The following is a 12,647-nucleotide window of genomic DNA, read 5'->3' as shown; positions in this document are numbered from 1 at the left end:
ATATCTTTTTAACCTCTTCTTTTTACGCAAATCATCATTTTTCTCCAATCCTAAATCCATCCTCCCTTTTCTCAAGTTTCCATATCACAAGTGAAGGGAATGGTTTTCATCGGATATACCGTAATTCGGTCAAAATGATATTAGCTGTCAAATGCAAACTTTCGTTCGTTACTCGAGCGATTGACTACACTCCTCTGATCTGCGACTGCTGATACATTAGCTCGCCCAACTCTTGGACGATTGAAATGATTAGAACTGTATGCTTATCGGGATGAAGAACAATGTAACTACTCCATTGTCGAGCAATATGTCGCGAGTGCCAGTCTGTACGTAAAAAACTTGCACGCTTGCTTATAAGTTAAATGTGATTTTAGGTGCACGTGCATAATTTTTCTATATTTACTGGGCACGAGGTCTTGGAAGGAGGGTTTTGGAGTGAATGCTCCACTGGGGAAAGAGCAAGCCTGCTTGTCGTGGTGGCTCGCCCAGTGAAGTAGCAACAGGAAGCGGGAAAAAAGGTACCCCACGCTAAAGATATATACTGTAATATTTCTCAGCCGTTAGATTCGTTGAAATACATGGTGGTATATACTTCAGATGTGCTCCTCCCAGTTTATCATCATCTCAAACCGCTCTCAATATCACTACTTATGATTCTAAATCCCGTAGACTTTTCTCGCTGAGCAGACCCCGCAGTCACCGGCCTAGCAGACACAGAAAGACGCTCACGTATCAAGTCAGTTTCGACGCTCTTCCTGGCACTACGCGCTCCGCTAAGCACTTGATCGAGCCTCAGCGTCTGGAGATCTCCTTCATCCGTCTCTCCATCCCCGAACTCTTCTTTTGTCTTTTTCTCCCATCTCCAGTGCTTTAGTTTGCTTTTCGAGTTCTTGAGTCTGTTCCTCAAGTTCTTGAGCAGGCCGCCAATGTCATCTAGATAAAATGCGATGAATATCATGGGGATGGAAATCGACAATCCAATCCCAAACATATATTTGCCAACATATGCGAGCGGCAGATTGTTACTGCTGTCTACGGGGAACTCCTGGATATTGATCGTAAAAAATGCTGCAATAAAACTCATAGGCAAGAACACAATCGTGACAATTGTGAAAACCATAATCGTTTGGCTCTGTCTGGCGGTACTAGTAGCTTGATCGCGTGCGAATCGTGCTTCAAAAGCATTTGCGTGTTTCTGTTTGAGGTCTAGCATATCTATGATACCCTGGTTAATTCGTTGAGCTTGTTTGTCCATGCGATCAATGTCTTTGATATGCATCCCAACTATCTTCAACTGTTCTGCGAACCGTTTCTTGACTTCTTGCTGCGACCGCTGTTCGTCCTTGTATATGTCGCATATCGACGCTTCGACAGCTGGGAGGACATGCTGCTGATCTTCGAAGACCTTTTTGATCATATTTAATTCGTCGCGGATGTCTTTTGTTTCAGCCAGTAAGTCGGTTTCCTGACCGATATCAAGCATCTTGTCAACAAAGATAGGTGCACGCGTTAAGTCTGCATAATCCTCTCCATCTTTTTTGTCGTTGTCAGGGTGAGCCGTATGTTGTGAAGGTTTGGTGAGAGAGTTTAGGTGTCGACGATGCTGCAACCACGCCGAAGCTTGCCTTGAAGCTCTATTGAATTCTTCGAATAGTATTGTTTCTCTATCCGTAGCATTCCCACTGCAAGTTGTAGAGTCAGCATTACCTAGTCAAGATGGATGAGGGACTTTGGGAATGCCTCGGGAAGTCCGAGGCTTAGAGAATGGGCATTTAAGCTTGCGGATGTGTCTTAATAAGAGAATGAAATAGTTGAAAGGTTGAAAGAGATGCTTACATGGAAGATTCAAACATGTCTAGAAACTGGTAGTCCTCATCTCCCATTCGGTGACGGTCAAAAACTCCAGTGCAGCGGCTCGTGACAATCATGGCAAGATCATGGACGGAACGAACAGGCTCGTGGGTTTTGTCGTTGACGTCTTCGATAATGCTATCGAGAACGTTTAAAGGGTCATTCTTAGGCTGCTGCCACCGTTGTGGGAAAGCAGTGACAACAAGATTTTTTCCTAGCACCCACATCCACATCTGATCGACCATTACAAGTTTAGGATCAATCTCTTCTTTAGAGTGGTTGTCTTTTGTCTGATAACGGTAAACGACCTGGTCTTGATCGCGGCGAAGTGTGTCAATGTTATGATAAAATGACTGGTCTAACGTCCGCCGTATATGCAGAGAGACGGTCGAGGTTGTCAAATGAGCTCGAATAAGCATTTCATCATAAGTTCTGGCTGCGGAAGCAAATTCATTAGCTCTAATGTTTCCCTTCAACGGAATGTGTAGAAGTGATTCAGAGGCTGTAAGACACTCTTGTGCATTGAAGCACTTGGTTCATGCCAGGATGGGATATAGCTGATATCCATAATATCTTACCTTTAAGAGGATGCCGAGAGCGCGAAGTCTTCATCGACTCAGCGGCTTTTATTGCCAGCTGCATTTCTTGGCATCGCTTCTTGGTCTCAAAGTGAAGGTAAGGCATGAATGTGTAGACATTACCCCTCGAAATGTGCGTGCCATCTTTCCGACTGGGGAATGCTGGAGAACGCGGGTTCTTGCTCTGGCCTGAGGGATGACTAGGTTTACGTTGTTGGTTCTTGTTCGAAGGTTGCGATTCAGCTTTCGGATATTTGTTGCCTTTGATCGTTGCCTTCTTCGACTTGTCTTTTGGGAGGCCCTTGCCTTGGTCTTTGTTACTATGTTGCCCAGATGTCTTCATCCGCTTACTTTCATCATCGCCAGAAGCGGAAGATAATGTTCGGGTAAGATTCCGAGGAAGTGGGTTTTCATTTGAAGTAGAAGCCCCGTTGAGCACAATAGTTGGGGGTGGCTGCTCAGTCATGGTGCTGGGGGGTTCAACTTCTGGAATTTGTGGCGCTCTAGGAGTACTTTGGCATAAAGGCCTCATGAAGTGCGAGCTGGCCAACGAATTAGCACCAAAAAATGATGTTGGTCTAGGTAGCAGAGCTTAGGGGCTGTCTCAGGAGCTGGGATCCTATATATTACAAGACATATTTCTTTAGCTCCTGACACAGCTCTCAGCTCCGGAGCTCACATAGAAAATATAGCCTCTTGTATGGGAATTTGGCTTACTGGCTTTGCTGTCCTCGATGTTGATGGCTAAAAGATCTTTCGAGTGCTTTAAAGCCATCAATATCACTGGCGCCTTCTTCGATAAATAATTTCGTAAGCAGTGCTTCCACCCAAGCCATATTGTTTGATGGTAAATGAATCCACCTGAACTCTGTAGCATTATCGTTAGGAATGATAGTGAAAGCTGGCTTTCGGGGGTTGTCTTTGTCGTCGCCATACAGCACATCAAAAACGCTCTTCCTTGAAACACGATTTCCGTTGTGGAAATTTCCAAAGTCTACAATCGTAGCGCTGAATCCTTTGACCGCGCCAAGAGCATCTTCGGACATAGCCTTTAAGTTATCGGCAGGAGACAAAAGCTTAACAATGTCTTTATGCTTATTCTGAGCTGCTCGTAAGAATGGCGTACTTCCGAAAGAATCTCGGGGCGCTCTTTTGATGTTTTGGCAGTTTAGAAGGCGTTTGACAACTTCTAGATGGCCGCCTTCAGCTGCGAGGTCTAAGATTTAGGCTCGGAGTCAGTATGAAATCTTGAAAATAGATTAAGAATAGCTGAGAGTCACTTGATGTGAAATTGAGAAATGTAACAAAGGCTACTGCATGCATACAGTCAAGGTTTCTCAATGTGATAGCAAATCTCCCAGTCTAATTGGGAGTCTCTGGATATCAAGGCATTTTTGAGCCTCCAATACACCAAAGGGGGTTTTCACTTGATGTGGAACACTGCAATATTTTGCATGCCAGTCAATCCGAGAAACGGGTAAATGTCGCAAAGAGAACAATTCACAACAATTCAAAACGTTTGGAGTGGCAATCTCACAATGGAAGCTGAACTTACGAAGAGGTGACATTCCATTAAGAAGTTTTGCATTGATATCTGCCCCGGCATCTAGAAGAATACCAACAATCTTTTCGGAGCCAGTTTGACACGCATTGTGGAAAGGTGTCCACCCTCCATCACTCCTTGCGTGTAAACTGGCTCCATAATCAAGAAGCATCTGGACGATGTCATCTCTGTCGCGAGATACTGCAAAGTGCAGACTTGTCTTCTCACGCCCATCCACGGCATCTATGTACGCTTTGGGTCCCTTTGGTCGAGCGAGTAATTGCTCAGCCAACCGTTTCTTCCCCGTCACACATGCCCAATGCAGAGGGGTACGCCCACCTATGTCTTGGCCCTCCTCGCCATCAATATGGATATTTTGGTTCAATAAAAGCTCGATGATAGAGTCTCCCCAGTCCATTACTTTGTCGGCGGCCAGATTATGGAGAACATTCCGTCCGGTACGGTCTTTTCTATTAACGTCGGCGCCTTTCGCAAGCAGCGAATTCAAGATATGCCAACGATTCTTCCAGGCGGCTGTCATGAGCGCCGTCCTAGATTTCTTATCGGCAGTCTCCGGGTCCGCTCCATATTCTAGTAGCAAATGCACAATTGCAGTGTGATCTTGCTCTATGGCGCGCAGGAGAGGTGGCAATCGGTTTTCCGAGGCTGCATCTGGCGGTGCGCCTATAGACAATATGTACTTGGTCGTTGCAATCTTGCCTTTATCCGAGCTTCGTATCAAGGCAATGCGTAGATAGTATTCGTGAAACTGTCCTTTGCTCTTTGCATCTGCGATAAGCCGACTTAACTTCTCCACATCGTCGGTTTCCGCAGCGCGTAACAATTGCGGCTCGAGCCGTTCATTGTGATCCGTCGACCGCGACCTCGACCTGGTCGGATGTTTTCCCATTGTCTCCATCAATATTGGGCCATTTTCTGCCTGGTTTTATTCCTCGTTGCCGCTGCTGGAAGCTAATTCAGGTTTTCGAAGGTTCCATCAACATTTGTCGCGAAGGTGTAGGCAGCCGCTGCTGAGCACATCAGCCTAGTGCTCTGGAACTGGCTTTATATGAAGGAAGAAGGATACAGAGAGAACAGACCTGCGATGGCGAAAAGCTAGGCAAATTCATTCTCGCCGTCGTTACTAATGTAGTGTGAGGTAAAATGTGACCAAGAAGCAGGTTGTTGCGATGTTAAAAAGCTTATACGGCAGCCGAATATCGCATTCATTGCAAATCTATTAGTACCTAAATAGCTAAATTACTATACATGTTACCACCTTGAGACAACCTTCACTTCGCTGGATATTTCTACCTACGGGTCACTGTCTTTTTAAACGCCATATAAGCCTTCTTGATGCCTTTTGAAGTATTTATTCCTTTGTTATTTCTCACTCTTCCGAGTCGATATTGTTCGTGTAACCTAAAGTACCACTAGTGTGCCTCCTTAATTAGCGATACCTATTAACTTAAGTTATTACCTAGGTAAGTTGCCTGTCATTTTGCATATCTATCAATTACGAAACGATATGATATAGATGCTCTACTGTGTATAATTTCTTCTCTGAATCCGACTTGGTGCGTGGTGGTGGTGGCAGATACTTTACTCTCGGACTTTTAGCCACAGACTAAAGAAGAATGAAATCGACAATGCGGGGTTTATTGGGCAAATCTAAACACCTGAGCATATAAAAAAGAGAAGGGGGGAAAGGTCTGTTCTTTTTGGGGCAAAATAATGGCCTCGAAGAAGCTTGGGGCACAACTAGGAGGGGTCACTCGGTCCGTCCCGTTTGCCTTCGACTTTAGTCTGTCTTTCTAGATTTGCAACTTGGTTTTTCTCGTGCTCCATATAAGCTTATAATACTTACCGCTTCTTTCAGGTTCACCTGTCTTTCAAAATCGACATTCGAATGAGTTCACATCAATGGTACACACCTTGAGTCGTTCCTCAAAATGCCCCTGGTCTAAATTGATGGTCTATTTCTACTTCTTAGGCGCAACATCTAGAAATACTCGTCAGTTATATCTCTCTGTCCCGATTCATCTGCACTTACTGAATTGGAAATGAATGATATCCCCATCCTGCACAGTCTATCAAATCGTTAGCATATTCTCAATTCCGTCTCCGACTTTTCTTACATATGTCTTTCCCTCTTGACGGTACTTTCCAGCGGCTTTGATGGGCGCCATGCTCTTCGCACCCTCGCACAAATCGTGGAAGTCTTGGTAAGCCACGACCTCGGCTTTGATGAAACCGCGTTCGAAATCACCGTGGATGGCTCCAGCGGCCTGGGGGGCAAGACAACCGCGTGGAATCGTCCAGCATCGAATTTCCTTCTCGCCGGCTGTAAAGTAATACTGCAGTCCCAGCTTCGTGAACCCTTTTGATGTATTAGTAAGCATCCTTGCGATTTTCAATGTTGAGAACGGTATTATTTACCTTCAGTAATGATCTTCTCCAATCGACTCTTTACTTTGATATCCTTCATGAATGCCTCTAGTGCGGCAGGATCGTCTTTGAAAGAGTGGATTTTCTCTTCGAATTCTACCGAGAAGGGAATCACATCTCGAGGGAGCCCACCATGTTCAGTGACCCACTTTGCGATGTGGGGGAGGTACTTGGATTTTTGCCTGATGTAGTCCTTCATGGTAAGATTGACAAGGTAGATCACGGGCTTCGTTGTAATAAGTGACATCTGGAATGAAGTAAATCTACCAGTCCAGAAATAAGGGGTGAACGGACAACAAACTTACCTTTTCATTGATCAGCTCGATTTCGGCAGAGGTCCAAGTACCGTCTCGGACTGGTTTATCTTGTTCCAACATCTGGATGGATAAGTATTCATTTTTTTTCTCTTAATCGTTTTCGCGGAAGAATCTACTACACATACCGCCTTGATCTTTGTGGTAGTGCTTGGGAACAACGGGTTCATCTTGAACTTGCCACCCGCTTTCCTGACAGTTGCTTCCTCGGAAATAATGGTTTTAGCCAGAATGTCTATGACACTGCTCAGTCTTTGCCTTTCGGTATGAACTCAGGGTGGTACAGACCTAGATCTTTCTTGCAAAGTTCACTTTGGATGGTATCTAAAAGACACAAATGTTAAACGTCGTCCTCACAAATTACAAGAAGGATAGAGAGCAGAAGAACTTGCTCAAATCCCTCGTAGGATCAATGGAATCATCAACGTGCAACACCTCATCATTGTCGAATGCCCGCACGATGTGGAACATTCCATCCACAGCTTGAATATGGGATAAGAAAGCGTTCCCGAGGCCTTCGCCTTGAGACGCTCCTTTGATGAGACCAGCAATATCTGTTACCTGAAGGTACGCGGGGCTGTCCCACGAATTAGCCCATTTAGAAACAGAATCGTACTCGAGCTCTTGAGGCATGAAGAGGACTCGCGGTCTATGGAATATATCACTTACTACATGGACGGTGGTCTCCAGATATCGCACAGGAAGTCCTTTTGATAGCATTAGTGGCAGTCCTTTCCAACGATTAGGAGCTTCACTCGAACGTAAAAAGATTAAATCCGACCTCCAAGGCAAAAGATAACGCAAGCTAAAACGAAAAATAAATTTCTTCCACCAGCTGCGGCTAAATCATCAATTACTCAATCTAGTACAAAAACCAAGTCTCAGAAAGACGAACAACCACACATGCCACCATCCCGCACGCAGCTAGGCACTAACACAATTGAAAAAAAATAGCCTTCAACATACATATCTCGCATCTGGAACAGCACATCTCGCCTCGTTAGGCTCAATCGTACAGAACGGATAGTTTTCCGCGGCAGCACTCTGCTCAGTCAGAAGATTGAAAAGTGAGCTCTTCCCCACGTTCGGGAGGCCAACACACCCCATCTTGAGATTCTTTCGGACGCGGCCAAAGGCGACGACATTGTTCTTGGTCTCTTCGGTAGCTGCTTTCTTTGGAGGCATTTTGGAATAATTTTAGAGCACGGGGGGGGATTTTTGGGCTGAGAAGAAATATGGTACGACTTTTTTGTGTGGGATTTGTCGTGGCGGGGTGGAGTGGAGCGGGGCGGGATGTGAAGGAGGGGAATCGAGATTTCATAATTGGGTTTTGTTCCGTCGAATGTGTTTTAAAGGTGGTTAATTATTTATCTAATATTCTATCAACTGCTTCTCGATCCATCATCATGAAATCCAAACTTCCCCAACGCCGCGCTATGCCAAGAAATCACAAACAAGAAAGCTTCCCTACTACAAGCCATTCATCCAGTCCGCAGAGAGGCACCTCCATCCTCAGGGTCTGCAGTCTTCTCCTCGGCATGAAAGCCCTGCTTCGTGTTATGTTCTTGCGTGAGACTAAAACCCTTCGTCCACAAACTCGCTACAAACGCAACCCCACTCAACGCAGTCATCACCATCCAAATCGTGCTCAAACTATCCGAATATGCCTTGATCAAGTGCGTTTTATCTGTTCCCTCAGCCAGGCCTTTGATGACGCTGATCAAAGCAGTAGCATCCTTGCTATACTGCTGCGCGAAAGGCGCTAGCGCTTCATAAGAAAGAAGCTTCTGCTTGATTTGATTCTGGAAAATAACCCCACCGATCGCGACACCAACAGATTGACCAAAAACGCGCGTGAAGGAGTAAAAGGCCGCTGCATGACCGGCATCTTCTGGACGGCCAGCGGCTTGGATAGCAAGCGCCATGGCCGGGAAAAGCATGCCTGTGCCGATTGAGACTGCGAAGTTGAGGAAAATCCACCCGGGAATAGAGGTGCCCGGTTCCAGGAGAATGAGAAGTCCAGAGCCGAGGGTTACAAGGAACCAGCCGATCCATATAGCCCATCTGTAGCGTCCTGTCAAGGAGGAGACGACGCCTACAACCACTGCCATTGGCGCAACAAGACTGGTTTCCGGGAGGATGGCAACACCGGAGATGATGGGGGTGTAGCCTTTTACGGCTTCGTAATAGAGAGGGAGAAAGTAAAGAAGGGCCCATAGGACGATGCCGTGGATAATGGTCTCGAAGTAGGTAATGAGCATAGTGGTGTTGTTGAAGATGCTGAAGCGGATAATGGGTTCGATAGGGTTCATGTCTTGGGAGGCGATACGTCTACGGAAAAGATAGTATTCGTACATTCCAAAGCCGACAATGCCAGCGACACCCACGAGGAGAGGGAAAAGCGTTCGCCATGAATCCCAGGGATATTGGACTCCTCCCCAGGTTAGAGGGATGAGAAACCCAACCGTTGAGCCAACAAAAATGACAGATCCGACCCAGTCGAATGTCTTGATCTTGTCTGTGATACTTCCAGGCAATTTGTCTAATTTCAAGAAGAAGATGATGGCGACTGTTCCGATACCAATAAATGGTAGGTTGATCCAAAATATCCAACGCCAGGAGACATTTTGCGCAAAGGCACCTCCCATAAGGGGTCCTGTTACACTGCCTATCGCCCATATCGATCCAAGATAGCCAAAATATGCTGGAAACATGTCAGCCAGTGAATCACAGGTCAAGATAAGGTAGCTTGCCTCCTCGAGAAGCTAAGGGAACAAGGTCTGTGATGATAACTTCACCAAGTGCGAGAATTCCTCCTCCTCCAATACCCTGAATGGATCTCCCAACAAGCATCATGGTGAAGTTTGTAGCGACCGCTGCAACAATAGATCCAACAGCGAAGAACAACGCCGAACTAAGAACGAGTTCTTTCCGTCCAAAAACATGGCTCAAGCCAGCAATGACCGGTTGAAACACTGCGGATGTAACCAAGAACGATGTGCCAGACCAGAATGCCTCAATAGCAGTGCCACGAAGTTTTGTGGTGATAATGGGAAGGGCGATACTGAGTGAGGTTGCATCGATAGCTGCTGCGAGGGTGATGATCATCAATGATGCAAATGCTAGCAAGAAACTCGTCGAGGGCTTAAAGTCTGTCTTTACTGTTTCAAGCGCTGGTAACACTGGGGTGTCGTTTGAGGGGAGGGAAATTTCCGAGTCCGTCCCCTTGGAGAGGGGGACCTGCTGAGAAGGGGTTCCTGACATAATTGTGATAAGGGATTGATACAAGAAGCCTTACCGAATAGCTTCAACGAGACTTTTCTCGCAAGATATAAGGATTTATCAGACAATAATATTTGTTGAAAGACGTACTCAGAAAGGGGGTTTGATCTATGTGCACTTGGACACCCTTATTATATACAAAGAAATTTGAGGACAAATACCCACTCGTTCTGGATTATTAATGGCTACATCACCTTGGAGGATAATTGAGCCGTCTGTTTGTGTTTTAAAAACGTCGATACAAAATATGATCACGCTACGGTGGTTCCGGCACACAGTAAACCTCCGTACTGGTGGGAAGTAGTTACCGAGGGTCCGAATCCGAAGATTCGGAGGAAGACAGGCTATGACTGCGAGAAACACTTGCTCTCAGCCTAGTAAACAATGAAACTTGCAAGTTATCGATGTCTTTCAAAAATTCCATTGTTGAAGGATGCAAGCGGTACAAGTATTCAGCCGATCGCGTTTATGACCAATCATTGGATCGTGAAGTGCGGAGAAAGATTGCACCGACTTAGAACTTTCTCTGTGAGAGTGCCAGTAGGTAGGCAGAGGTTAGAATAGGTAGATCATAAGATGGTCGAATTATAGCTGGATGCTAGCATAAGAGGATGATTGCATACGGAGGTATATATTATTGAAATGTGTAGAGCGCCACGAGCACTAGGAGTGAGACCGACCGAACCGAAGTGAAGTTTTGTGGTCTGGAGGCTTATGTAAGCAGCCAGTACACCACACTCAGGCCAGGCCAGGTACTCTTGGGGGTCTTGTGGTAAGGCTGCAAGGCTGGCCGCTTTCCTTGGACGAATATCATTCCCACGCATCACATCAACCAAACACTTTCGTGACATGATAACAGTAGCGGTGGTATGCCTTTACACCTCCCTTTTCGTATCCAATCCATTGAGGACCTAGCGATACCTGCTGTATCTCTCCTCATTATCTTTCTGGCGTACACGTCTCAATACCTGTTCTATTACATTGAGCCCGCTCCTTTGCAGGGACCAGAATTCTGGTGGTTCAATGCTTTTGTGCTGGCGATATGGTGGTGTTATGAAAGGGCTTGCTCTGTGGATCCGGGGCCAAAGGGATGGGTAGAGAAGGTTACTTCGGATGGGAGTGAGGATGAAGAGGACGACATTGAGCGTGAACGCGATGTCAAATTGGGAAAGGGGATACGATGGTGCAAGAAGTGCAAAGCTGTCAAGCCGCCCCGAGCACATCACTGCACAAAATGCCAAAGGTAGTTCTATCTGCCCTTCATTGTCTAGTTTATACTGACATATTCAAGATGCATCCCGAAAATGGACCACCACTGTCCTTGGACATCGAACTGCGTATCCCATACAAATTTTCCACATTTCCTGCGTTTCGTCCTCTATGCCGTAATAAGCATATCCATCTTAGACTACCATCTCTTCATACGCGCCTCGTCCATCTGGGACAGTCGCGACCTACCCGCCTATCTCGGCCCTCCAATCTGGGCTATGGCGTACCTGCTCGTGCTCTTGATAGTCAACAACTTCACCCTCTTCACGCTCTCCGTTCTCCTAATCCGCGCGACCTACAGCTTGGGTGCAAATACAAGTCAGATAGAAAGCTGGGAGATTGAGCGGCATGAAGCTCTTGTTGAACGTGCGAAGAAGATGGGGGGCTACGTGTATGCCAACGGTGGGCAGAGAATGCGTATCGAAAGGCAGGAGTTCCCATATGATATCGGCATTTGGAACAACTTGTGTCAGGGGATGGGGACGAGTAATGTGTTAATGTGGTTTATGCCTTTTGGCGGAGCCCCTGATATCAAGGATGCTGCGGATTGGGAAGTCAATGGATTTGAGGAGGAAGACAAAACGTGGCCTCCTCCAGATCCTGATAAGATGCCGAGAACAAATCACACTTTGGGCGAGAGTGCTGTACTGAGAGAGTATGGGAGCGTAGAAGAGGAAAAAGAAGCGTTCAAAAGACGACAAAGGGATGATTACGCGAAGAGAAATGGGGAGAGTAGGGGCGACGAGGGTGATAATGACGAGATCGACTATGAGAGCGAATATGAAGAGGGCATGGATGGACAAGAGGGCTGGACGAATTCAGATGGCGATCGACTTCGAGATTATGGCGTCGACGAAGAGGAAGAAGTTTTATCTGAGGATGAGATACCTCTGGGCGAGTTGTTGCGAAGGCGGAAGACTAGAGCTCATGAATAAGTTGATTATACGCTCCAAATCTAGATGTGGGAGTGCATCATATGGTAGGTCCTACATTTCGTTTCAGCAATCACAGTCCCAGCATACTTTCTTGAACCGCCCCCAACCGCGGAGATTACCCCATCCCATGACTTTCTTTTGATCCAAACTTCAGCCTTCGTTCAGGGATTTATATAAGGTACTATATTGTGCGCGTATCTTCGTGCCTCAGGATCGACTTGGATCCTGCGCCCCTCATATGGGGCCGACAGTAAGGATTTCAGCTGCTGCGACCTTTGAATTCGCCGAAGCTCGGCGCTTAATATTTGATCGCATTGCAATAAAACATCTCGATCATCGCACTGACTCGCACAGCAAGAATACTATTGGTCCGCATGGAGTTATGAATTTCGAAATAGAAGTCAAATTTTCTGTGCGAGATTCATGA

The 12,647-nt window shown here is 46.2% G+C and overlaps 4 protein-coding genes across 4 annotated transcripts; 1 reads left to right on the top strand and 3 right to left on the bottom strand.

Moving 5' to 3' along the window:
* Positions 1-619: 619 nt before the first annotated feature.
* Positions 620-4,882, bottom strand: ANK3_0 (Ankyrin-3; the record flags this gene model as incomplete). The annotated part of the gene is made up of 5 exons (XM_031148655.1): positions 620-1,682; positions 1,837-2,287; positions 2,430-2,971; positions 3,147-3,645; positions 3,985-4,882. 5 exons carry the CDS (start codon positions 4,880-4,882, stop codon positions 620-622), a joined length of 3,453 nt encoding a protein of 1,150 aa, XP_031007088.1.
* A 1,072-nt stretch (positions 4,883-5,954) lies between these two features.
* On the bottom strand, positions 5,955-7,919 carry YchF1 (Obg-like ATPase; the record flags this gene model as incomplete). The annotated part of the gene is made up of 10 exons (XM_031148654.1): positions 5,955-5,974; positions 6,026-6,062; positions 6,111-6,352; positions 6,412-6,667; positions 6,726-6,797; positions 6,863-6,969; positions 7,023-7,045; positions 7,099-7,311; positions 7,404-7,441; positions 7,701-7,919. 10 exons carry the CDS (start codon positions 7,917-7,919, stop codon positions 5,955-5,957), a joined length of 1,227 nt encoding a protein of 408 aa, XP_031007089.1.
* Positions 7,920-8,215: 296 nt separating this feature from the next.
* FUS6_6 (Efflux pump) lies at positions 8,216-9,998 on the bottom strand (the record flags this gene model as incomplete). The annotated part of the gene is given in 2 exon segments (XM_031148653.1): positions 8,216-9,499; positions 9,510-9,998. 2 exon segments carry the CDS (start codon positions 9,996-9,998, stop codon positions 8,216-8,218), a joined length of 1,773 nt encoding a protein of 590 aa, XP_031007090.1.
* Positions 9,999-10,885: 887 nt separating this feature from the next.
* On the top strand, positions 10,886-12,220 carry pfa4 (Palmitoyltransferase; the record flags this gene model as incomplete). The annotated part of the gene is made up of 2 exons (XM_031148652.1): positions 10,886-11,259; positions 11,308-12,220. The coding sequence occupies 2 exons, from the start codon at positions 10,886-10,888 to the stop codon at positions 12,218-12,220; spliced, it is 1,287 nt and encodes a 428-aa protein (XP_031007091.1).
* Positions 12,221-12,647: the final 427 nt, after the last annotated feature.

This window comes from Lachnellula hyalina, assembly GCF_007821495.1.
Source record: "Lachnellula hyalina strain CBS 185.66 chromosome Unknown contig00033, whole genome shotgun sequence".
Taxonomy (NCBI): domain Eukaryota; kingdom Fungi; phylum Ascomycota; class Leotiomycetes; order Helotiales; family Lachnaceae; genus Lachnellula; species Lachnellula hyalina.
The sequence above is the reverse complement of the archived record's forward strand: the minus strand, read 5'-3'. Positions and strand labels throughout refer to the sequence as shown.